The 26839-nt window shown below is 38.0% G+C and overlaps 2 protein-coding genes across 2 annotated transcripts; one reads left to right on the forward strand and one right to left on the reverse strand.

Moving 5' to 3' along the window:
- Positions 1-1190: 1190 nt before the first annotated feature.
- LOC120106609 (probable leucine-rich repeat receptor-like protein kinase At5g63930) lies at positions 1191-6982 on the forward strand. Its single transcript, XM_039119583.1, has 3 exons — positions 1191-2107; positions 2260-5363; positions 6560-6982. Exons 2-3 carry the CDS (start codon positions 2423-2425, stop codon positions 6937-6939), a joined length of 3321 nt encoding a protein of 1106 aa, XP_038975511.1. The 5' UTR covers positions 1191-2107; positions 2260-2422; the 3' UTR covers positions 6940-6982.
- A 5683-nt stretch (positions 6983-12665) lies between these two features.
- On the reverse strand, positions 12666-22970 carry LOC103717939 (ankyrin repeat domain-containing protein 13C). The gene is made up of 2 exons (XM_008806526.4): positions 20584-22970; positions 12666-13342 (listed from the first exon to the last, which is right to left on the reverse strand). Exons 1-2 carry the CDS (start codon positions 22195-22197, stop codon positions 13013-13015), a joined length of 1944 nt encoding a protein of 647 aa, XP_008804748.1. The 5' UTR covers positions 22198-22970; the 3' UTR covers positions 12666-13012.
- Positions 22971-26839: the final 3869 nt, after the last annotated feature.

Below are 26839 nucleotides of genomic sequence, written 5' to 3' on the forward strand. Positions count from 1 at the left end.
CTTGGGTTTTGATAGCCTAAACTAAAAACAAATAAGAAGCAGCTCATGGAGCTCTTGTTGATAAGAGAGAGCAATTCTTGATTCTCATATGAGTTTTGAGGATTTAATGGATCAACAAGATCGAAAAGATAAATATTCAATCAATAATAATATTTCTTGATCATAATTGTATTCAATGTCTATTTTTTGAGAAATTTTCAACGTATTCTTAGATCAATTTTTTTTGTCCTCTTAAACCTATCTTAAAATACTCTTGCACAAAAGAAACACGTACGGGCTAATACCTTTCTAATATTTTTCTGCATGGCAAAGAAGGTGTCGTTAATTGACACATGATGATGTTTATTCTTAAGAGCACGAGCATTTTTCATGATATTTATATTTATTATATCGATATAAGTAAACCATTTCTAGTTGCATTTATTTTATCTCCATTAACTTACTAAACACTTGCTATTTTCATTAGATGTTCTTTCTTTTAATTATATACACACTATATCGCCTATTTTTCTCATAGAGAAACCGAAAAAAGGAGAGTGTTTTCTTAGGTTTGTATTACAAATAGATTTGGCATAAAAATCATCTAGATGCCTATGACCACAAGCTCTTGCCTTTGGCATTGTAAGTATAAAGGAGGAAAAATACCTTTAATATGTATGGAACTAGAATTATTTTATATCCACTTTTTTTTTGAGAAATCATGGAAGAATCTTATCAAAAAAATAAAAAACTACTTTTATTCTTGAGTGAACCTTGAAAATGAAGCTTGTTGACTCCACACGCATGCTCACCAAAACTTTTGACCAGATCTTTTAGAGTAGGAGGAATCCACCAAGAAGGCCAACCTAGCCAAAGCATTCTTTGGGTGGAAAACCTCTTGTCCCCCCTAATGCCACGGACACCCAAAGGCCTATGGATAAAAAACACTAAATAACTAAAGATAAACAGCCAATCTAAGCAATGCTTTGAGTGCCCCAAGGAATACCTTAAAAAAGACTTGACCCAAAGCATCTCGATTTGTGTTCAAAGCCCAAAAGCCATTCCTTAGCTTAACCTCATTAGCTATTTAATTAGAGATAATATCATTATAATAATAACTAATAAACCTTAGAACTTAAAAAAAATAAATGAAATGGAGCAACGAGGGCAAAGGGGGCCCTTCGATGAGGACAGAGAGGGAAAGAGATGGAAAGTTGAAACTCGAGAGCGTGCTTGCCGGGCATTGTATCTCCCTTCTGTTTTGTTCTCTCTTCTCTGTGTGTGTTTCTGAGCTCTTCTCTCCTATTTTGGGACATTTTTTTTTGGATTTTTTGCCTTTTGGATCGATGGTGAGGTTCGGATGAGGCCAAAAGGAGGGCAGTTCCAGACGAGTTGGCGGAAAATCTAGAAAAGAAAAAAGGGGGAAAACGAGGTGGATTCGGCGCACGAGCGAGACCGAGAAGGGGAGAAGAGGAAAAAAAGGTGGCTTTTTAACAGGGAAAAAAAATCCGGAAAGTTCGCTCTTTTTTGGATCTATATCGGAAAAGGTGGGCTGGAGTGGTTGTTTCTGCGGTTTCCGAACCTGGGGGGTTATCTTTCGCGGAGAATCTTGGGTGGATTCGAAGGAAGCCAGCTGGGTTCATCCGTGTTGGTCCAGGGGGTGATTGGTTGTGGGAAAATGGTGGGTTCCTGGGGCGAAAGGGAGAGATTTTGATGCTGAGAACTGGAAAAGTTCCTTCCTTTGTGACCATTTCTCGATTCATAGTGGGTGGAGTAGATTTGGGAGGTGATAAGTTTGTGGTGACAATGGAGAAGTTTGTGAAGTTTGTGGGTTTGAAGTCTAACTTCCTCGAACCAACTCGTGACTTCTCTAGGGTTTGGTTTGCCTGCTAGAAGAATATCAACAACCTGGGCGGGCTGGATGCTGGGCGGAAGACGCTTTCAGCGTTAGGTGTGAGAATTTTGAATTCGAGGGCTGGAGCAGGTGACGGCGGTGGACTTCTGGCTTTCCTACTTGCCTAAAGAAACTACTGTGCTTGTGAGTTATCTTGGAACGGGCTTGCCTCATTTGTTGCTAAATTATTGCAGCCTTCAGCATTGGAATATTCGAGGCTTTGTATCCATGGAGGTATGAATGCTCTGAGTTCCTCAAAGTTTCTGAAATTTCCTTTTCTTTTTGATTCCTAAATCATGGTTCTTGTTCCTCTTCTCCCCTTCTTATGTTAAGCAAACCTTGTTGTTCTCTTTTCCTTTGTTGTATAATTATTGAACTCAATTCAGGAAATGAGTATGCTCAAGAATCACTGTAGTGCAGAAGGTGACAGGGAATGATGGATCCTTTCTTTGATGATTGAATTTAGGCATCCGAGGCTTTTACTATATGAAAATTTCAGTAGAACATGAGTTCAATTAGATCTTGATATCAATACTTCTGATCATTAAAATGCCAGAGTTTTCAAAATCTGAAACGGACTTTTCTTTTGCGGTTCTTGATTTTGTGTTGCTGGTAGTCTTTCTATCATTATGTAGTTCCCAAGGGCTAAACATGGAAGGCCAGTACCTCTTGGAACTTAAGAGTCAAATGACGGATGACCTCCACTACCTTGATAGTTGGAACCCCAAAGATCAAACGCCTTGTGGATGGAAGGGTGTGACTTGCACATTTGGCTATGATCCTGTGGTTTACTCTCTTGATCTAAACTCCATGAATCTGTCTGGAGCCATCTCTCCGAGCATTGGTGGCTTAGTGCACCTAACATATCTTGACCTTTCCTTCAATGGGTTCTCAGGAAGAATCCCTGCAGAAATAGGAAATTGCTCAAAGTTGAAGACTCTAATCCTGAACAACAATAACTTTGAAGGCGAAATCCCTCCAGAATTGGGAAATCTCTTGCCCTTGATTCACTGCAATCTATGTAATAACAAGCTTTCTGGTTCCCTTCCTGAGGAGATCGGAAATCTCTCCTCGCTCGCAGAACTGGTGTTGTATACCAATAACTTAACAGGTCCATTGCCTCATTCCATCGGCAAACTCAAGAACCTGACCATCTTTCGAGCAGGGCAGAATATGATCTCTGGAAGCTTACCTGTCGAGATAAGTGAATGCCAGAACTTGCAGGTGCTTGGACTTGCTCAAAACCAGCTAGGTGATGAGATCCCTAAAGAACTCGGGAAGCTGAGGCGCTTGACTGAACTGATTCTTTGGGCCAATCAACTGTCTGGAGTTATCCCCCAGGAGCTTGGAAACTGTTCAAGCCTTCAGACCCTTGCGCTATACCAGAATAATCTAGTGGGCCATATACCTGTGGAGATTGGGAACCTGAAGAATTTAGAGAAGTTATATCTGTACAGGAATGGATTGAATGGGACGATCCCAAAGGAGATTGGGAATCTTACTCTGGCAACAGAAGTAGACTTCTCGGAGAATATGTTGACTGGAGAAATACCAGCAGAGTTAAGCAACATAAAGGGCTTGCACCTGCTCTACCTCTTCCAGAACCAGCTGAAAGGTTTTATCCCGACTGAGCTGTGTGGACTCAAGAATTTGACTAAGCTTGATCTTTCAATCAACTACCTCACTGGCCCCATCCCTAATAGTTTGCAGTATCTGACTGAGCTGATCCAGTTACAACTCTTTGATAACATGCTGTCTGGTAGCATTCCTCGGAGGCTTGGGGTGTATAGTCCACTTTGGGTGGTTGATTTTTCAGACAACCACCTCACTGGGCAAATACCAAGACATCTTTGCAGACATTCTAATCTTATTTTGTTGAACCTATGGTCGAACAAGCTGACAGGAAACATCCCAACTGGTATCACAAATTGCAAATCCTTGGTGCAGCTTCGTTTAGGCGGGAACAGCCTCACAGGCAGCTTCCCCTCTGAACTGTGCAATCTGGTAAACCTAAGTACCATTGAGCTAGGTCAGAACAAGTTTAGTGGTCCCATTCCTCCAGAGATAGGGAACTGTAAAGCTTTGCAAAGGCTTAACATTCCCTGCAACTTTTTTGCTTCTGAGTTGCCAGGAGAGATCGCTAATCTATCACGGCTGGTTGTCTTTAACATTTCATCTAACAGATTTGGAGGAAGAATACCTATATTGATTTTCAACTGTACAAAGCTCCAGAGACTTGATATCAGCCAGAATCGCTTTGTGGGCACATTACCAAATGAAGTTGGAAACCTCCTGCAGTTGGAATTGCTGATTCTTTCTGATAATAGGCTATCTGGAAATATACCCTTGATTTTAGGACAGCTTTCTCGTTTGACAGAGTTGCAGATGGGTGGTAATCAGTTTAGTGGTAGAATCCCAGAGGAATTAGGTGGACTTTCAAGCTTGCAAATTGCAATGAATCTCAGCTATAACAATCTTTCTGGGTCTATGCCACAAGAACTTGGAAATCTTGCTCTATTGGAATTTCTTTTACTCAATAATAATCACTTAACTGGTGAAATCCCATCCACATTTGCAAACTTATCCAGTTTACTTGGTCTTAATGTCTCGTACAACAATCTCACTGGTCCTCTTCCCCAGATTTCTTTGTTTCAAAACATGCCCTTGAGCAGCTTTGTAGGAAATAAAGGGCTTTGCGGTGGACCTCTTGGTGAATGTGTTGGATCTCCATCTTCGTCTACTCCATCATCATTGAGAACAAGAACCCCCTTGGGGAAGATCATTGCTATAATCGCTGCTGCTGTTGGAGGGATTTCACTTGTTCTTATTGCTGTGATTGTATATTTTATGAGAAGACCGCTTGAGACTGTCGCTCCTTTGCAGGACAAGCAGCTTTCTTCTGCAGCATCAAGCATGTACATTTCCCCAAAGGAGGGATTTACATTCCAAGATCTGGTTGCTGCCACAAATAATTTTGATGAGGGCTTCGTAATTGGAAGAGGTGCTTGTGGGACGGTATACAGAGCAGTCATGCAGTCTGGACTGACTGTTGCTGTAAAGAAGTTAGCATCAAATAGAGAGGGGAGCAATACAGACAACAGCTTTCATGCAGAGATTTTGACTCTTGGAAAGATAAGGCATCGAAACATTGTGAAGCTATATGGTTTCTGCAATCACCAGAGCTCCAATTTTCTTTTGTACGAGTACATGTCAAGAGGCAGCCTGGGTGAGCTGCTTCACAGGGGATCTTCTTCTAGCCTTGACTGGGATACACGTTATATGATTGCCCTTGGAGCTGCGGAGGGGCTTTCATATTTGCACCATGATTGTAAGCCCCGCATCATTCACCGAGATATCAAGTCTAACAATATTTTACTTGATGAAAATTTTGAAGCACATGTTGGAGATTTTGGATTGGCAAAGCTAATTGATATGCCATACTCAAAATCAATGTCTGCAGTTGCTGGATCTTATGGGTACATAGCACCTGGTGAGTCCTCCTTTTGGCACTTCTCATGATATACCAGTCATTTTCTCTCCTGTTTCGCGCAGATATTTTCTCTCATGATATTTTCTCATGTCAATTTCTGAGTAAATGGCTGCTATACTGCCTGTAATGAAGTTTGCATTGGCCTTTTCTCCAATTTCTACTGAATATGCTACTATAGTGAAGGCAGCATATCTGTTGGCAGAACTGCTAATGCTAGATTGTCTAAACTGAAAGCAGGTCTTCTTAATGTTTGATGGGAGTTAGTGTCATGCAGAAGCCCTAGTTCATTGACTTGCATCATTTTCACTTCGTTTAAGATTATTGAGCTTTATTTTGCGAAAGTGCATCAGTCATCATCAAATTATTTATTCAACATCCTTATGCCTTCCCATGCCAACTGACTTTGAGTTTCAGAGAGGCATTTATCGAACAACTTGCACACTATGTTTTTTCTCCTAAACCAGTTTCAAAAATGTCTTTTTTATGGAGAAAAAATGCTTTTTTATAGTACACTTTAGTACTTTGGTATGATATCCAGAAATCCTCAAATTACTACAATCCGAATTTCTTACTTTGGTAGGGATTTTATTTAAATTTGCCCTTTTATCCTCTGGAAGCATCTATAAAGATATTCCTTTTTTAATTTACTCTAATAAAATAGATATGTTGGCCTCATGATAAACCGATTATTCAAAGATTTGCACTTAAGTATTTGGACAGGAAACAATCATCAAAAAAGTTTTTTGCCTTCTTCACCATGTTGATGATCATACTTATTTCTGATATTGTTGATTAGTTCCAAGTGAATGTTCTGTTATCTTTTATTTTTCATTTTTAAAATCAACATCCAGCTGCACATGGATTTTTTATCTGTGCTTTCTGTTCTTCAAAATGGAATTTGTTAAATCTTGCTCAACATCAACAACCAGGACTAACTGCTGTAGTTTTTTTCATGCAATAGCATATGCTCATACTCTTCTACTCTATCGTGCTTCATCTTGCTTGCTGTTCAATAAACAGCATTCACTGTATTTTTTTTGTTGTTGCTGCTGCTGCTGCTGTACTTATGTGTTCTTTGTAGGTAGTATGACACGAGACATTTTTTGGAGTGTATTAAAATCTCATTGATAAATTAAATTTGCCTTATCATTATCACGTTTATCTATCCCTAACATAGTCAAAAAAATTTCTTTCAGAATATGCTTATACAATGAAGGTCACAGAAAAATGTGATATTTATAGTTATGGAGTTGTCCTTTTGGAGTTGCTGACTGGAAGAACACCTGTTCAGCCATTAGACCAAGGTGGTGACCTTGTTACGTGGGTAAGAAATTACATTAAGAACAATTCTTTGACTCCTGGAATACTTGATGGTAAATTGAATCTAAAAGACAAGAATGCTGTCGATCACATGATCACAGTTCTGAAAATTGCTTTGTTGTGTACAAGAATGTCACCATTTGATAGACCACCAATGCGGCAAGTTGTACTGATGCTGATTGAGTCTAAAGAGAGAGCTGGGGGCTTTGCATCCTCACCAGTTTCTGATCTCTCACCAAAGGACAATCACTCATAATGTATTTGTATGCTGCATTGATTAAAGTATAAGTTTTTGCTTATTTTTCCTTGTAATACACGGTAAGTCTTTGATAATGTCCATTTTTTTATACAAATTGACATTTCATTAAATTTTAGCATCTTCTATGGAAATAAGTTTACTGAGCATTACAATCAGTATTATTTGAATAAAAGAATGCCTGCAGAAATGTTGACTCGGTATATTTTTTGTTAATTCAAATGATTTTATCTATGGGAATAAAACATAAATGTAAACGAACAGTAATATTACCTGTGCCATCACATTTTGATCTGATAATATATTTGTGTTAGATGAAATGCAATTATCTTCTGTCTATTATCTGCTGATTTAAATTTTAGACAAATTAGGATCACTGAGCTTTATTTTGATATGCCCAGTCCTTCTTTTGAGGGTTTTGAAAAATCAAAATATATAGAAGAAATGTTGACTCGGTATATTTTTTGTTAATTCAAATGATTTTATCTATGGGAATAAAACATAAATGTAATGAACTGTAATATTACCTATGCCATCACATTTTGATCTGATAATATATTTGTGTTAGATGAAATGCGATTATCCTCTGTTTATTACCTGCTGATTTAAATTTTAGACAAATTAGGATCACTGAGCTTTATTTTGATATGCCCGGTCCTTGTTTTGAGGGTTTTGAAAAATCAAAATATATTGAAATTATTTAATTATGTAGGCTCTACTCTTAGTTTTAAACAAATGAATTATATTAACATTTATAATTTTTGTATATTTTATGAAGATCCATGCTCTCTTGTGTTTGCGTGCATGGGAAGGACTGGAGTACTTAAGCAGGACCAAAGACCTTATATAATAAACTTTATGGCTAGTCTTTTCAGGTGAGATCCATGGTCATTACTAATAGTATAGAGCTGACCAAGCCCACAGCCCATGTGGCTAAGGGACTGCAACAGGCCTTTTTAGGGCCGACCATAAGCCTGGTGTGTTGTTTGTAATTGGACTCTTTCCCACAATGAGGCCTTTTCGGAATGCCATGAATCAGACCTGCTTTCGTAAGGATACAAAGCTCAAATAGGGGAAGACTGTAAGAACCCGTGCCAGCGTGTGTTTAGTCCCTCATCAGGTGTGCATTGGGGAGGTCTTGTATGCTTAAGTAGGACCAAGAATCCGAAGTAAGAAATATATCAATTGCCATTTGGGATTTCTAATTGTAGTACTGGGAGTTTTTGACCTACTTGATTTTTGTTCGCAGCTCTTCTTGATGGCTTGGTACCCTAAGCGTTTGCAGCCTCGTCAATTACCTTTTTTTTTTTTGGATCTGAAAGCTTCTTGCATGCTGCCATACTTTTTGTTACACTCGGTTTGAGATTTTAAGCTTCTTTCTTCTTACATATGAATCATTAAAATTTATTCTTTGGCCCTTTGGTCGCCCCAATATTTTTATTAAAACTCTTTGATTAGTGTTTTAAAGCGTATTTAGATCTGATCTTGTCTTCTCCAGCTGTGGAAGTTACTTGTTTAGAAAACCTAATGCTCATTTTCCCCTTTTCGAGCTGCCAAATTTTTCAATACTCGCCTTCTTTTTGGAATCTTTTACTTATCCAATTTTTTCTTTCATAGAGTCATTCTTTAGCTTTTATTACTATCAATTGTCAGTTGGGATTTGTAGTACTGGGAGTCTCTGACCTACTTGATTTTTGTTCATAGTTCTTCTTGATGGCTTGATACCCTTTCCATTTGTGTTTCTTCAGGGTACACTCCTCATCATATACGATCTGAGTACTCTGTTACTGTTTGTCAAACTTCATCAACCTGAAACTTTGTACAGTTTGATCTATTAACCGCTCTGACTTGGCACATTAATCTATCACTTTAATTGCCTCATACTTGATAGAGTTCTAGATATCCCATTTTCATCATGTTCCCTTGGTAAGCCTCCTCTCTACTCATTATTCAGTTGCTTCTTTCAGTTGTCTTCTAACCTCTTTTCTCATTGGCCCGTTGTCACCTTAGATTATGCTAAATGAAGTTAACTGTCAGTTTTAGAGAAAGTAAGGTTTGTGTCACTTGAGCTGTTAAAAAGATGGCACAGGGCCTGGTGCAGCCGATCAGAGCTCATATTGTGGTATCAGATGCAAATGCTGATGTATCTGAGGAATGATGAAACTTTCAATTTGGGATATGAAGAGCTATGCAATGAAACTCTGAAATGACAATTGTGAGGTCCCATGAATCTGGAGTTCTTTAGTTATTTTTTACAGGCCTCCCTGAGAAGGCTTTGGCACCGAAACAAACTAACCACAACGATGTGGTGGAATTGCGAGCAATAAAGCCGCTGTAATATTGTTTTCCAAATTAGTGAAAAGTTTTAAAATGCTCTCAATCTTTTTGGTGGTTGAATGATCTCTAAAGCGTCATTGAGAAATAAAATAAATGAACAATTCACAGAATTTGTGGTTTATTCATAACTAATCACTGCTCGGTTACAAAATAATGATACCATACATTGTTGGTGATGATGGTGTTTTCACTCTTGTTTATTATCCTCGATTCATACTTGTTTCTACATAAATGTATATATATATATATAATTATATCAACTATCTTAATTTCTGCATTTTTGTTTAATTTTCTCCAATGTTTTAGATATCCAGATTCTTTCCAAAATTTTGGTGGTTTTTTTTTTTTTTGAATTTTGGTTGTCTGCCTCTAGCTGGAATTTTCCTGAGCGCTGAACTTATGACTGTACAAAAAGTGTAAGCACCAGACATCAAGACCTTGGATCAGAGGTAGAAAATCATCATGGATTTTTGAGACGTCTTGAAAGGATGTCTAACTTGAAACTAGCAACCTAGGTGGATTCAGATTTGTCTTTTTGGATTGAGGTGTATTAAGAAAACATCAGTGTTCTCTAAAGCCCCAAGTCCCCTTCCAATGTTCCTCCAGTCTCCCTTCTCTCCCAAACCCTGGAGTGATCTCTTCCCAGATCATTTTCCTCACCCAGAGAGTGGACCAATGTGCTCATATCCCCATCCTCTCTTAACTTGGGACCAACCTTTATTTTCCCATTTTAGCCAGTCCTCTCAGATATCTTCTTTGATCTTCCTTCAAATCAATCTACAAGAGGAAGGGGAGTAGAAAAAGAGGTAGCCCAATATCAATGGAGGGGCTGGAAATGTTTTGGCACTCTTAAGTTATTCTTTGATATTTATAGGGGTGTGCATTAGTCCAGCTATGTCAGTGTGAAGATAAATCCGACATTGAACCGATTTAAATCAGTTTTTTTAAACTGAAATCAAAACCAAACCAACTATCTACAAGAATCACTTGGAACCAATTAGAGAAATTTGGTTCGGTTTGTCAGGTTGACATTCAATGGGTTGGGTTAAATGTACTGGGCTAAGTCTAAACATAAAAATTCTATACCATATAGGATTGATGTTCGATGGACTAGGTTAAATAATTTGGTCTAAGTCTAAATATAAAAATTTTATATTATATATAAGAGAAAATTTAAGAAAAATTTAAAAATTAATATACGCATATATGGGTCAGATCGGATTGGTTTGAATATATTTATAGGACTAATTAGTCAGAAGGCAATAGAAAAGGATTGTGGTTTCAGGATCTTCACCCTTATGCTAGAAACCTTTGATTGAATTCCTAATTCATAAGGTTGGAGGTAAACAGAATTGGGGGAGGATTAGCCTCCATTGTTTTGCCGAAGTTGTCTATAGGCCTCTCGATGCTATAAGCAAAAAGGTAAAACTTAGAAGGAACTGGACCACTTATATTGGAAGAAGCTTTGGCTTGAACTCTTGGAATACAATGTCCCTGCAAGCTTCAATATCTATCAGCCACTTCACATTTGTTCAATAACTTTTCCGTTTTTTCCAGGCACATCTTTGTTGGTGTCGCTTGTATAATTATAGACAACCATTTCCTATGGCAATGGTTATCTCTGAAAAATGCAATATTTTTTTTTTGTTTATTGCTTTTTCCCTTTAAACGATAAAACTCGAAACCATCAATTCAATCGAAGTTAATGAGACCTATACCTATGACATATCTGTGGGACGGTTGATCACTGTGACATTAGCTAGACCGTAATTATATGTTTCCATCATTTCCACTCCTCACCAACTACTTCCTTTGCTGCCATTCCCATGAAGGAGCATGAACCTGTGGCTGGACAGGACTCTGGATCAAAGTATTTTTTGGAGTTTATTCTTGATATCCTGTATATGGAGCTATACCACATCATAGTCAAGATCTTACAACAAAATCAATGCTTAAAAAAAAACAGCAAATTGTATTATTTCCTTATGTTTGCATCCATATGTTATCCAAGAAAAAAAGAAAGAGTTACTAGAGAAGGTGAAAAAAAAGGTGACCACACATAATAAATAATATGTACTTCATCATAACAATTTTAGTCTCGATGCCTTGTGTTACCGGTCTATGGAGGACATGGCAGCTTGCTAAAGCCTCGAGAAAGTTGAGACATTAAAAGAGCCTATTTAGATATTTCTACAGAAATTAGGCCTATTGGCCTGCCCAGCCTGTATCTTTTAAGAGCGGTCGAAGTCCTAGTTTATATCTCAGCTTGTATCCATAGAGATCTTTTTTTCCTTTCCATATGATTCGGGTTGAGAGGTTGTTTGGTTGATATTGGTTATGCTCGAACGGGCACGGACTTCCTAGTTCACGAATCTAGCAAGAAATTCACTCCAGATTCTGTTGGATTATCCAAACAAGCTATAAGCTTAAAGGAGACACCAGTCAAGAGAGAATGGCAGTCTTGAGTTGCATGTTTTATTACGGCAATTTAACAATTGGAAGCATCAATCCACAATTTCTCAAAAAAAAAAAAATATTATTCACTGAGGTTACGAAGGACGCGAGACTCCACCTGCTTCATTAAGTTTACGAAGGACAGAGAAGAAACATAGGATAGGAGGTAAGAGCATTGCAAGATAATAGGGAGAAATTATTGCCTACACTACATGCATCAGCTTATACAACCAATTATGGCTGCTGGTTCCTATGATGGTGCATTGAGATGCATGCTTAATTAATAAAATCCACAGAAATTAGTGGCTGTTATTGGCTGCGTACATGGCTACATGGTCATGCAGTATAGGCAATAGTTTCTCAACAATAAGGGTGGTGGGACAAGGAAACCAGGAAACAAGAGGGAATAAGATTACAAGGTAACGCTGATCCGGAGGACAGCCAGAATTATGTTGTTCCTGTTCCTCAATGAAAGCAGAGCAGAACTTTGTGGTGCTACGGCTGTCCTTCAAGAAAATCCATTTATTATTACGTTGCAGCCAAATTGTCCAGCAAAATTGTTCATGGCTTCTAGTTATGGGTAACCTGGCAATGGAACCTATGATATATACTGGAATTACATATAATTTTGCAGCTTAAATTCATGTAGTTGGAAAGCAGTCATTTAAGAGACTCTGAAGAGTCTGACAGAAACAAAAATAAATGTTAAAGCTAAGACCAAGTGTTCAACATTGGGACACTACCATAAGCCTAAAGATCCCCATAAGTGTATGCACTTGTCCATGACTAACCTAATCAAACAACAGTTATATGAGTGGCCGAATATTCATATTCTCATCACACAAGCATGAAATTTATCTTGATCATCCACCAGATAATTCTCCAAAGAATTCCATCAAATTCAAGACAGATGGTGAAAATCAAAAGGTTCAATAAATGAAAAGCAGGCTTCGTAAGAGAGAGAGAGAGAGAAAGAGAGAGAGAGAGAGAGAGAAACTATTCTGTTACTTTAGGCTTTTTAGTCCTGGAAGATAGCAGCAAGAATGTTCCAACAAATTTTAAACACATTGAATTTGGTTACAAGTGGTTCCTGCCATTTTAGATCCCATTCCTGAAGGTTTCTTAAATTTACTTCACACCAAGTTCAGCCCAAGCTTGCAATTCCAATTGGGCATCATAAGTCATCTTTCACCGACATAGCCTAGCTTCGGCACCTGGTCATGGGTAAATGCATCCATCACTGCACATGCTTAACCAAGTTCACATTTTTATCCTTAAGGTTTCATTGGTTGTGGCCTTTTACTTTCTTGGACTTGCTCTTGCTTTCCTGCATCTTCTTTTTCTTCGCCTCTGGAGTAGTCCAAGTGTAATCAGATGGTATCACAAAAGGATCCTGGATATCTTCCACGCGGCTACTTGGTCCTGATGTTGTGGAGTAGGACTGACGGTAAGGTGCCCTTATCCACTGAATCCAGGAGCTTGATGACTGTGCTGCAGGACTCTTGCTTTCAGGGCTTGAAGGAGGGGTTTCAAACTCTTCCAAGGGTTGGAGCTCTTCAAACTTTGTGAATGTAACCAGCACCCGGATAGTAGGTACAACTGGAATTGCAACCTGCAAATGTCTACAACTTCTCACACAAACAATACAAAAACAAGATGCAACCTAAGTACCATATGCGTATTCATAACAAATAATGTAGTTGGCATTGCTTAAGAGAGTTCAAAGAAGCTAACTTAATCCTCAAGAAACTTCAGCCTACTGATTGTGTTCTGTCCTCATTAGATGTTCTCGAAGGATTGCAAGAAGAATGTGATATATGTAGAAGCAGAACATTACAAAACCATATTTCTGTTACTTTCATGTCATTTTCTCCTGAATCATTTCAATGTTATCTCCAGATGTCCCAAAGTTCCATAACCTCGACCTCTGAAAAATAGGGTACAAGGACACTTCTGTACAGTACAGATAAATAATTGCATAATAATATCAAAGGATACAATTGGGCAGCCTAAATACAAAGCAAATCTGTTAATGATATATTTTGTTAACAGATTAAGTTTCACTATTCCAATACTGAAGAAAATGAATTAAAAAATCTGACTCTTGACTTGAAGTGTTCGGTCATTGTAAATTAATATTATTTGGCACCCAAAATTTTTGAAACTTCAAGTCTCCCTAATTGTACATTAGAAACAGTTTGAAAATTTTGGAAACTGGGTCATATTGTGTCTAAGGGGTTGCCTGCATTTCTAGATGCCTGCAAATGCTACATTTGTATTTGCAAGAGTCTTTTTGGCTTGCTTGCCTCTGAAAACTACAACTGCAAAAATCCAATGTTTGGTTCTCTAACATGGAGAGGGTGTGATCACTATGCAATTGACGTGGTAAGTACTTCCGCTGATAATATTGTACCATATTGTATTATAATATTATACTACAAGATATAATATAATATAGCATAATATAATGTTATCTTATGATATAATATAATGCATAATATATAATATAATATTAGAAAATACAATAAGATAATATAATAAATATAATATAATAATCATGCAATACAATACAATATACTATTATATAATGTAATATATAATACTATATTAAACTATATTATATTATTTTATATCATGACTATTATAAAATCAATTAATATGATTATCATGTTATTTTGTTTTAATAATTAATTAGTATTGATAACGTAATATATTACAATGATTATTATCAAATTATAGTAATAATTATTATGTTTGACTTCATATTATTAGTATATTATCTTATGATATTATAATTATGTAATATATTATATATGATTATGATATTAATTATTATTTATCATATAAGAACTAATAATAATAAGAATCATGATAATATTATGATGTTTTTTATTATTATAAGCATAGTAATATTATTTTCATATGATTATTGGAGAGAGAGAGAGAGAGAGGGAGGTAATAGTAGCCCATATGATTATCTAGATCCTGTATCTGAAGAGGTGGCCTTTGGCTGCATCTCTAGATGCAACAAAAGGGACTCAGAGTGCAACTCAGTTGCCTGCATCTGACCCAGTTGCAGGCAACCAAACACCTGCATCTGTTCACCTGCAACAGGGATCCATGATTTGAGGCTCACATGCAGGAAAGCAAACAACCTCCAAGCATCTGAAAGTCTGAACACTGCAAAACTTATTAAAAGCTGGAGTACTCAGACAACACCAAGAATGAAACACCTACCTTGTTGAAAATGCAGAATGCACTTCATCTTTTAATTTCAATCAAAGGCATCATTTTTCGGTAACACAACCTTTTCAAATCCTTCCTCCCAAATCATAATAAATCAGATTACTTAGTTAATAATGAAGGGAACTTAACAACCTTAGCAAAAGGATTATTGAAGGGCTCCCTTGCTTGGATAATTATATTGGGTCTCATTGAGTCACTGGTATGGGATGTCAGGAGTTCTTCAAACTCCAAAAATTGGATTCATAACAGCACAGCATATAGTCGGACATCAGTGTGTGCATGTCCATGCATGTTGTAGATCTAAAATAATAGGCGTGTCTATGTACGCTTAAAAAACACAACAGCTGAAGCATTAACTAAATCGTTCGGCATGTGGAACATTTATCAAGATTAAGCAAAAAGTTGAAAGCCACTGCATCTTTTATCTGCATGACTAATCTATCAGAACATGAATCCATACAAACCCCATGTCAGAGATGTTTATCACTTCTGAGTCAAAAGTACACAAAAATGGATTCTCCTTAGCTTATCAAATTATAAAGATGAGTGCTTTTTTTAAGCTACAATCGATATGATTTTAGTTAACCTAATGGGCTACATATAGCAAAAGAACGGAAAAGGTGATAGTTTCATAGAAGAAATTGGTAACATATACTGTAGTAAGGGTTGAAATAGGTTGTAAGGGTTGGTTAGCCTCATATGCATATGGATTTGAGCTATACTTGATCTTACCAGCTAAGGTATCATAGTTAACCAATATCCAGCAATGGCTAATAACAGTGACCCAGAACTGACCCACCTACTCTGCTCACTATCTTCCCGCATAAACGACTTTATTACCTCGTAGTGCAGCTAAAAGAGCAAATTATACCATCAAATATGGACTAGCAATAAAATTAGTATGAAAGTTTAGTACTTTCAACATATTGCAAATGACCAAGTGGATCATGTGAGTGCTGATCCATATAAATTGCAGGCCATTAGTAATTGGCCCATAACTGTCTTGCAAAGGAATACATGCCTTGTCATATCAGCCTTAGGTGAATCAGGTTTCGTGGATTAGATCCAAGGATGCCATCCCTAGAAGATGAGGAGGCCAAAACTTTCTAAAAAACGGGAATTCCCATAGCTTTCTCGATCATGAAATTGTGCTGGAAAAAGAGCACAAAAGTGGTACATCATCAAGTTAAGCTACTTATCTCTTTCAGCAATTTATAAGCAACATGAAGGCGATGCACATTGTTTGGGAGTCAAGAACACTCCAACACCAATTAGATGATCTAAAATTGAAGCCACAACCAGAATTAACACAGGCTAAGGAATCTAAGCAGATTAACAAGTTCAATGACATCCTAGGACCATGATAGATGTCTATGAAAGCCTCCTCTTAAAGAGAAAGCAAGAGGAAAAGAGAGGGTGAAGAGAGAAGAAAGAGAAGAGAGAGTTCCAAAATAAGTAAGTTATTCAATTACTACTCCGAAAAAGCTCTTTTCAAAGATTGGAGCTTCATAGGTTGTCCGTTTACATCAATGCCTGATACACAATTCCAAGAGATGATTTAGTACTTGCCAATCTAATCTTTACTTCTCTAGCCCTACAAACACAGAAAAACTCTAGTTTCTTAATTACAAAAAAATCACAAGCAACTCCATTAAGTTCTAAATTTGAGAAAAAAGCTGCATCTAAAGACCATCCTAAATCTTTTTTAAACTTCAATTACACCTTATAAGTACAATGCAGAAATTCAGGAATCAAGATTCCCTTACATGAAGTAGCATGCACAGAAATGTCATTTGGTCCTTAATCCATTTTGTCATGCGTTAATGGATGAAACCATTATATGGTGGTGCTATATTTGAGGCACTCAAATTTTTAGATGTTTACTTCATGGTAGCCATAGGATAATCTCGTGAGGATTTCTTGTTCACTTTGTCTGGATGGGATATAAAAATTAGAAGAAGAAGAAGAACGGAAGTGCACATGTGAGTTATATTTGATGCATGCTTCGAGTTTTTTTGTTTATTTTCTTGCAACTCTTATTGTTCAATTTATTTCATTACAATTGCATAACATTTGAATCGTTGTTTTTTCCAAGTTCTAATGCTGTTTAAATTTTTTATTGATTGACCATTACTTGATGCATGTTCCTGTTGTATCTACTAAATATTCTTGAGAAAACACGAGGCAGCATTGTTTTTCAAATGTCCTAGATTTAGATAATGATTATTCCAACATTGCTTCATTGTTTGCCTACCCTCACTTAAAATCCAGGCTCCGCCACCGGACAATACAATATAAATATCACTGGAAAAGGAACAGGTCAAACATTAAGGAAAAAGAGATAAAGACTTTCCTTCATGAACCTTTGATGCAAAGCAAAACCAGCCACCCTCCTCAAAAGGAATGAGGGTGAGAGCCACAGGGATTAAGAACCTAGTGGTCTAGCGACCAAACATAACCATAGCCTACATTCTTTTTACCATGGAGAGGTTGAAGTTAAATTCAATCGAAATGTTTGCCTTGTGATATCACAGCAGGTACGCATAGATTCAGCTCTTCAGCATGCTTATTTTTGGGTTATCACTCCTGCATCAAATTTGCTAAATCCACAAGTTCTTGTTGAACCCGCCATTATGCCAACCTTATGACTACCTCAGAAGGCCAGTATTGAGTTTGACATAGCCCATGATGGTCCTGCTGATCCAAAGTCCAAATACAACTCTTCCAAGGCAAGGTTAATTCTCATAGTACCTATCCCCCATTTCAGTATGGAATCTTCAACAGATCCCCCCCCCCCCCTAAAACTCTATGCAAACAATCAATTCATACTCACATTTTTTACTTTTGATGCTGCTGTGAAAGATCAAATATCCCTACATTCATATAGAACAACTGCCCCAAAACCATGCTTGCAACTCCAACTCTAAATGGCCTACTAAATAACAAAGGAAAAAGATGTATGAGTCTACGAGATCCTTTGATTATAGTAACTATAGAAACAACTATCAGCTATACACTAAAATTTTCATTCAGTTACCGGTCTGGGAAAGCAACATTGCATGAGAGGCTATCTAGATTTCACATCTTTGTAATTATCACCATGATTAAAAAGACCAGAAAGTTGACTTAAGTGACACAAGATCATATTTTGATATCTGATTAGTTAAGCAAAATAACAAAATTTGTATACCAACTAAGTGCAAAATCTTATTTGCTTTAAAATCTTAGAACGATAGGGCCACCTTTGTATACTGTCATCCATATCAACAGATCTCCCTATCTACTAGCCCATGCATATCGAAGTTATAGGTAGTACCTTAGATCAATGCATGGTAACATCTATTTTGTTCCTTTTCTATTTTCATTTTTTTGGAGGATCTTTGGTTTGACTGGTTGATCTAGTCCAAGGAGTTTCTCGAGTGGCTCATGTCTCCTTTTACATGGGAGACCATGTTGGCAGTATGTCAGGGAACAGTCAAGTTTGTTGAGCCTTGTGGGTTTCATCACATGAAAAACCGTATTTTTATCTCATCTCTTCATCTAACGCCTGGGTATATTAGGATTCAAAAACGCACTTTGTCCCTCCTATTCCAGAGAACACCTCATCCCTTGAAATATCAGTCATTCAGATATGCTTTCAGACTAGGCATCAGCTACAGTCAAGATTTGAACTGACTTTCAGACTTCAACTTGCTCATCAAATGCACCAAACGCATGGATATGGATCAAGTATGCACTAATATCCCACTGATTATAATATTTCAACCTTACTGGATTTTTTTCATGATTGCATGATGTCAATTTTTTGTTTTTTTGTTTTTTTTTATCCAATGCATCCTTCCATCGGGCACATCAATTGATCTTCAGTCATTGTGACATCAAAGCATTCGATTCCCCATGTAAGCAATATTAACCTATAGTTGAAGCATTAAGAAAGAATGGAGAGATAGAAACAAATATGCTTATGATAATTAAAGTTGGATGAAGTGAAGAGGTCTTTCTAAGAGTTTGAGTGGCAACTTATTGTAAATATACTAGAGGAAGCATAAGAATTGTATTGATCAAGAACAATGTGATGTAAAATTAATGAGAAGGTATGCTCTTGTACCATGGAGATCCACAAGAATCTAATACAAAGATTTGCTCATATGTGCATTGATGGGTCTAGAAAGTGGAAAGAAAGGCCAAATTTTGCAAATATAGAGGTCGTGACATGTGAAAAAGGATCTGGAGAATGTTACAGTTATTTTAGCCTTAATAGGTAGTGATAAGTCTTAAGCAAACAACAATGTTGAATGGCTCTTATCATTGTTACAACACTCCACATTCAAACATGAAGTAGGTTCCGAAGAAGCATTTCTACAAGGTCAAAGTGAAGTCTCAATTAGAAGACTAACAATACAACTACATCCATGGATAAAAAATTGAAATAAAATCCCAAAACAAAAATGAACCAAAATTAGCATGAGGAATAGATTTAAAGATAGTTAACCCCAAAGCAAAATAATTGGGCTTAAAGACCAAAGGAGGTGGTTAGCTTCATTACATTATAGCATAAAACTAAAAAACATTACATAGATTTTCTTCTCACCAACTTCTCATCATTGTCCCATCAATTATAGAATAAATCACAAGATTGAGAACTACAACTGCATTTATACAAGAATAATAGTACAATAAAAAATTTGAAGGATGAGACCATTAGACTAGAACCATAAATTCAGCATCAGAATAAGAACTCCTTGTAAGACATGTAACTTACTGATAGCTACATATTCAACCCAAGTATTTAGCTTTTCTACTTCTAACCGATTGCATGATCACCAAAAGGATGACCAAGATTTTGCGATGGTAAAGTTGTTTCTTTTTCAAATAGATCAGGGTTGTTTTTTAAGAATCTTCAACTTTATATAAGATATTTCAGATACATTACAACACAGGGTTTGTTCTGCCATTAACTATTAAGAACTCACTGACCAACATGCCAACAAATTCTATAATCACTTTCAACATTTACTAGCAAGACAGATGTTATTGACATAGATAAACTAAAAAGTGCATTGGTGGTGTAGTGACAAAAGCAATTCCAATTGCTTCAAAGAAAAGTTTGAATAAGAACTATAAAGGAGACAAAAACTACAAGGTATAATAACCATCAGTTTGATCAAAGAAGAAGCATGATGCAAAGAAATGAATATTTTCTTCAATGGTTGAAGTTTCTGTTGATAACATTAATCATGTAGGACAACTAATTCAGTTCCAACAAGGCATGGTCTTTTAGTGTTGCATTCCATAAGCTATTTTCAGCAGGTGACGATTAAAACAATTTAAGATATTAAAGTGGGTATATAGCACCTATCTACTTCTAAATGCCATACAACCAAGAGCACGCAATAAGTGAGAGATATTTAGTATTACAGAAGAATCGGGAAAGCAAGTACAAAATGAAACACTATAATAATGCAAATATATCCCATGACAGCTGTAAAAATCATAGTAAAGCACAGGTGTGATCAAAGGACATAGTGATTGTTTGGAGTTAATCATCGTACTAAAATTATTTTTTTTAAAAGAAAAGGCCTAAATCATGTAGTTGAAGTCTCATACCCTGACTGGAAAAGTTCCAGGAGGAAGCTTTGTTGTAAGTAGGTCCCTCAGACGACGTATTGCCTTGACCTTGTTTGCAAGAATATCAAGCAATGGTAGCAGCTCTTCAGTCTGAAGAGGAAAGTTCGGAGAAAGCCAGAGAACAGGCCTTAAACCTTTCTTATACTCACTTTCCTTGCTGCTCTCCTTATGCCGATGTCCATTTTCCAAACTAGCAACAGATTTTTTTGAATCCCTATCCCTTCCTCTTCTCAGATCAACCTCCACTGAATATCTTCCTGGCCTACCCTGACACCTAGAAGGAGAATCACCAAGGAGATCGCTCACCTTCTCATCCACACAAAGTGAGCTCCTTGGCGGCACAACCTTCTTCTGCCCTTCCTGCTTGTGAGCCTGACCCCTCTTTCCCCAACCACTAAACCAACCCTTTTTCTCTTGCTTAGTCTCACTGTTACTACAGCTACTCATGTCATCAATCGGGATCTCCCTTTGCTCATAGCAACTATGCCGGTGCGCAATGAACCCATCAGCCTGACTTTCTTCAGTCGTATCCGGGGATTCCACCTTAAGTGCATTTTCCAATTGCTTCCTCTCCTCCTCTGTGAGGATGTCCTCAAATTCTTCACTCTCGGCATCATTCTCATTGCAGGACGAAAAGAACTCCTCATCCGTCATAGCACCGGGGACCCGCCGAGACTTCACACTCACCACCACATGATGCATGTCATACACCTTGGCTTTCCACAGGCCAACCATCTCTGTCCTCTCCTGCCTCCTCCATGTCAATTGTGGGAGCAGCACAGCCTGAGTCACATCAATTCCTGGCCGAAAGATGTTTGTTTGGGACATCGCCGACACTTCTTGCTGGATCTCCGATTCACTGGCTGGAGCCCCGGCGCCATCCAAAGCATTCATCACCTCCTTATCCTTGTGAGAAATCATGCACAGTGATCCGGGTGGCACCTTCCCATCCTCAGAGCCATCCCCGAGGAACAGAATGCTCTGGTCAGACCGCTGAATCCGAAAACCATCGAAACCGGCCAGAGTCATGTCGGCCCGAAGATTGGAACCCCTCTTCCAAATCTTGTAGGTATCGGAGGGCGCAATTCGGGATATAAATGGGATAACCGAGCTCTCAAAGTGGAAGGTGATCTCCATGTAGAAGTCCCTCATCCTCCTCATCGTCGCCACGACTCGTGGCAGCCTCCGGCACCACTTGGCCCAAGCTAGCGGCTGGTAGTGCCGGACTATTATCTTGGCAAGATTCACCTCCCGGGTACAAATTGCCTCCTGGAGAGCACTCCACCCCTGCTCATTCTGGAGGCTCCAATCAGCGCCGGCCACCATGATCATCTCGGTGGCAGTGGCATCCCCGAGCTTGACGGCGAGGTGGAGCGGCGTCTCTCGATTTGGGACGTCCCGCCGGTCGATCACCGCCGAGATTTGGTCGGCCTTCTCCTCCTCGGCAAGCGACGCCGCCTCCGTCCGGATCTCCGAAGGGTCGGCGAGCCGCGGCAGCGCGGCAAGTATCCTCTTCAGGCCGGCGTAGTCCCTGGCGAGCACCGCCCTGTGGACGGGGCTGTGGGCATACTTCGCAGCATCGATTCCGGCCATCAGACGAACACCAAAAGGATCAAAATCGAAACTTTACCACAATCACAGCAAGAACGCAATACCCATTCCCCCAAGAACCGAACTTTCCACGGAAAAACACATGAAACTCGACGCCAAGAACTGGGTTCCGAATCGCCGGTGACCAGAGGCGGAAAACCGGCGAAAACCCAAGAATAAAGATCCGATTTTGAGCCCACCCAGCAGCCGAATTCAAGGAAATCTTGCTCCGAAGAGGGAGTTTCTTGGAGAAAACCCACCTCCCTCCTTGAGGAAGGGATGGAACAGCGGGAACCTCTGATCTGTGATTCTGAAGCGACAGGCCCTACAGGCGATGCATGTGGCTCACAAAATAATATATTATAGAAAGAGAAAAGAGAAGAAGAGCGAGAAAGCGATAGAGATAGAGATAGAGATAGAGATAGAGAGGGAAAAAAAAAGGGAATCAAGAAAGGAATGGAGGACAGAACAGCACGAACGCAAAGGATTTTGGAAGGAAACAGAGGGAGAAAAACTTCACCGAAGAGAGAAAACTAGCTCTCTTTCCCTCTATATTCCCCCACAGAAGAGGAGATGAAATTATTCCAAGTACCAGATTTTCTTTTAAAAAAAAATTGGTAGAGAAGAGTAGAGGGAAGGGCGGGGAAGGAACCTTGTGGAAATATTTCTGCCATTCTTTTGGGGCAGCGGGGCCCACAGCAAAATACGCGTCCGCCGAGGGACACCGAATCGGCGGTGAACGAAGGGGGGATGGACAGCCAGGAGGGAGAAGGCGTCTTTTCGCTGAGGTTGGGGTTGGACGGTGGTGATGGATTTTTTGGTCCGCCGTTGGCCTCATTGGCTGTTTCATAATCTCATTTGGAGGCTTTACGTACGTTGATTGAAGAGAATGTTTTGTGGTGGGGGAGGAAAAAAATAACGACGGGCAGGGAGACTTTTCGTTGGTCATTGGTTTGATTAGTTTGTCACTGTTGATATGGGATTGTAAAATTCATTCCGATATGCACTTTGGTTTATTGTGGCTGAAAACTCCAGTAACAACTTTCCTATCAACTATTAGGGCTAATTTAGTTGGCCAAAAAAAGGAGCTCGACATAAAAAAAAAAAGGTCAAATTTTTATCGGCTAGAAATGAGAATTGTTTTTTGTCAAAAATATTTTAAGCTTTTAGATAGAATACGGTAAAATCTTTTATATTACATATTTTTTAAAAAAATAGATGCTCCATCAAATATATATTATTTTCAAATGTGCCATTTTTTATAGCCAACCAAATACGTAAAAACTACCTTCCAAAGCATTATATATCTAAGTATCAGTTTCTGAGAGAAAAAATTCTTTCTGCGAACCAAATGAATCTTTAATCATAACATATCTCCAAATCATAGGGATGTATACTCTTTTTCACTTAATATTTTTAATGTTTTTTTCTATCAACAAGAAAAGAGAAATCAAATGTTGATTATGATTTCACAGCGGGCTTTGTAATATTATCTTTGAGAAGTACGTTTGCATCAACTCTAAAAGATCACATGCTGGTTATGCCACGGAATCAAATTAAGATTCTATTTAAAAGCTCGAACATTTATATGGATAAGTCCAAAAGTATATAAGCATCAAAAAGGTTCCTAACCTATCCAAAATAGAACTATGATTCCTCGGCACCTCCTCTCATACGCATAATGTGGATTAGTAAGTGGAAGGGTGAAGATCTCGATAAGCAAGAAAGATTGATGGGCTCTAATATTATGTTAAGATCTCACCTCAAAACTCGAGCTTTTAGATGGATAGGTCTGACATTATAACCTAATCCTCAACAAAAGTTTTCTAGCTGCAGCCACACTCACAACAATAAGCAACATTGTGATGACATGGTTCTCGGATAGAGGCCAGCCAATCCTACGCTGTGTTGTTAAGTAAATATTTTGCATGAAACCACGTTATGGGGTGGAAATAATGGTATCCATTACCTTGCGTGCTAACTGGTGCTAGGAATGTCAAAACAAAGGATGATTATATGAGGTGCAGCATCCAAGCTACACTGTACCGGTAGACACAATGAAACATCATAAGCCATCTTGATATAGATTGATTTAGATGCGCATGGTATCGTCCAAAATTCAAATGTACAAATAACAGCCATGATTCGATCCAAAAGAAATGTTGCTGTCGGTCTCCTTCCATGGTCGTTCTTCATTATATACGTCATTTCCAATCCTTGAGGAAATTTTTTAGGCTTGATTACATAAGCTATTTTAGTCGAGAAGGCTCAAATGGCAAACGAATTGGGTTGGATTGAGGATGGGCATAGTTCAAATCTTAAAAAAGTTACAGTTAAACCCAATCCAATTCTGTTTAGGTTGAATCAGATCGGACTTCACATTAATTTTTTCAATCCATTGAAGTTTTTAAGTCAAATTGGGTCAAAATAATCCAATTTACAAATATAATAAATGTATAAGTTGATTGCTTAATCATTTCGCAAGCATATTACGCAATAAATTATAGAACATTATCAAAACCATATTTCATATAAGATTTGATTGCTAACTGCATATAATTATAACTAACAAAACAAATTACTGATAAACATTTTATGAAAGGAAAATTAATTTTTATATTCAAGAAAAGTTTAAAGTTATGTAGTATATTTGGATCCGCTTGCATTGGATTTAGCAACACAAATCTAATCTATTTTCAAAAAAAAAAAGAAAAAAGAAAAATCACTTTTGATAGAAAACAAAAAGAAAACTACAAATCACTCTCAATGTCTCAGAGCATCAAAGCCCGGACTGGCCCCGGGACCGCCAGTTCTTTTAAGGAGCCATAGGCTGGGGACCAGCCTTGAGCTAATGGTTGGTAGATTGCTTTAGCTGCGGATCTTTTTGTCCTCGAGTGGGGGCGGATGCAGATCCTGAGAAGGAAAAGGGTGAAAAGCTGTCTAACGTTATTGGGAATGGTAAGAGAGGGGGAAGGCAGCTGCAATTGGGTCTCCCTTTATGGGGAGTCAAAGATGCCTCTGCTCCTTCCTCCTTCTCCGAGGTTATGGATGAAAGCTCCATCTTTGCACTTGGCATCTAAGGTCATGGATATGTATATATTAACAAAACCACCTGCATTTCTTTAACTACATGTTGTATATTGGTGTGAGTGTTGAGAGCTTAGATTAGTTAACAATACCACCCTTCATTTCTTTAACTACATGTTGTATATTGGTGTGGGTGTTGAGACTTGAGAGCTTAAAGGAAAAGGTGTGGGATCTTGGATTTGGATAGTGGGGCTCTTCTGGATTCTGAAGGAGGTGGAAATTTGAATTGGAATAGCCAATGAAGGCAACCAATTGAAGAGGGGCTTTTGGTTGAATGCACAATTTATGCTGAGTTTCTCTTGTATCTACTTGGTAAACAGGTCATGTTTTCTAGTTTATCCATGTCTTGCGACTCTATCTACCTGTCTGTCTATCTATCTGTCTGTCTGGTTTGCTTGTTCGTGATCATACAGATGCACGGTCCATGTTATAAAAAGTCTGGATCAGAACACCATTCATCTGATAGAAGTTTGATTTGTGCCTACCGATCGATACAGAATGGCTTCGATTAAACTATGCTATTTTACTTGAGGTTGGCTACTTGACTAAAAAAACCCTAAATTGTTGCAAGGAATGTCATGCTGCGTAAATAGATCTCCTTTATGTGCGTTATCTTTAGGCAGATTAACTACTAAATAGAGCTGATCATAGGTCAGACTTAGGAATATAAAATATCAAATTTTAAATAGGCTTGGCCCGAAACCCAACTATAAATAGATATAGTTTAGACTTGAGGTTTGACCCATGATCAGCTTTACTACTGAACCATTTTAGATCAAAGCACAAAAGAAATGAGTACAAACATTATTTGCACAGGAAATTGAGACTTCAATGAAACTTAACAACTTAGAATAAATTCATCAGAAACTTTACGATCCAACCTTCTGGAGATCTCAACGTCGTGCAGGTTGGCAACTAAGATAAGATTCTAGCAATTGTTTTCTATTAAGCTAATCCACAATGTGTGAACAAACACTGTCCAACTCCTAGGATGACAAAAAATTGTCCCTAACCCAAATCAATTAAGAAACCATGTTCCATACCAGGTAGATTCACCTAGTGTTGTGGGTGCATTAGGAAACAAAGCCACATTTTCCTTGAAGTTTCCAACAGTGCAAGAGCTCCATCAGACGAGTCTTTTGGTACTTGTGATGTTTGTGGAGTGGTGTGGTTCCCGAGAGCTTTTAGATTAAAAATAATTTTGCAGTGAAGTTGGCATGTGACTGTATTTTCCAATTTCATAAGAACGAATAATTAGGAGTATAAAGAGAGGCCTGGAACATTTAGGTTTCTTTCTTTTGTGGGTGCATGTGCGTGGATACTTGAGCCTTGGAATCTGGAATCTGGATACAGTCAAATAACAACAACTTATAAATTTAGTTTAGTTTAATATTCTGCATAGAATAATCAAAATTCCTACTTGGATATCTAAAACATTGATAGATCCTACTAAAGAACAACCAGAATGCCTGTGCAGGGATACGAAAAATTTTTACAGACCAGTTGGAACATGGATTCGGCGTCGACACCAAAGAATTGGATGATCATTCAATCCTAC

This window comes from Phoenix dactylifera, unplaced genomic scaffold, assembly GCF_009389715.1.
Source record: "Phoenix dactylifera cultivar Barhee BC4 unplaced genomic scaffold, palm_55x_up_171113_PBpolish2nd_filt_p 000578F, whole genome shotgun sequence".
NCBI classification, from domain to species: Eukaryota; Viridiplantae; Streptophyta; class Magnoliopsida; order Arecales; family Arecaceae; genus Phoenix; species Phoenix dactylifera.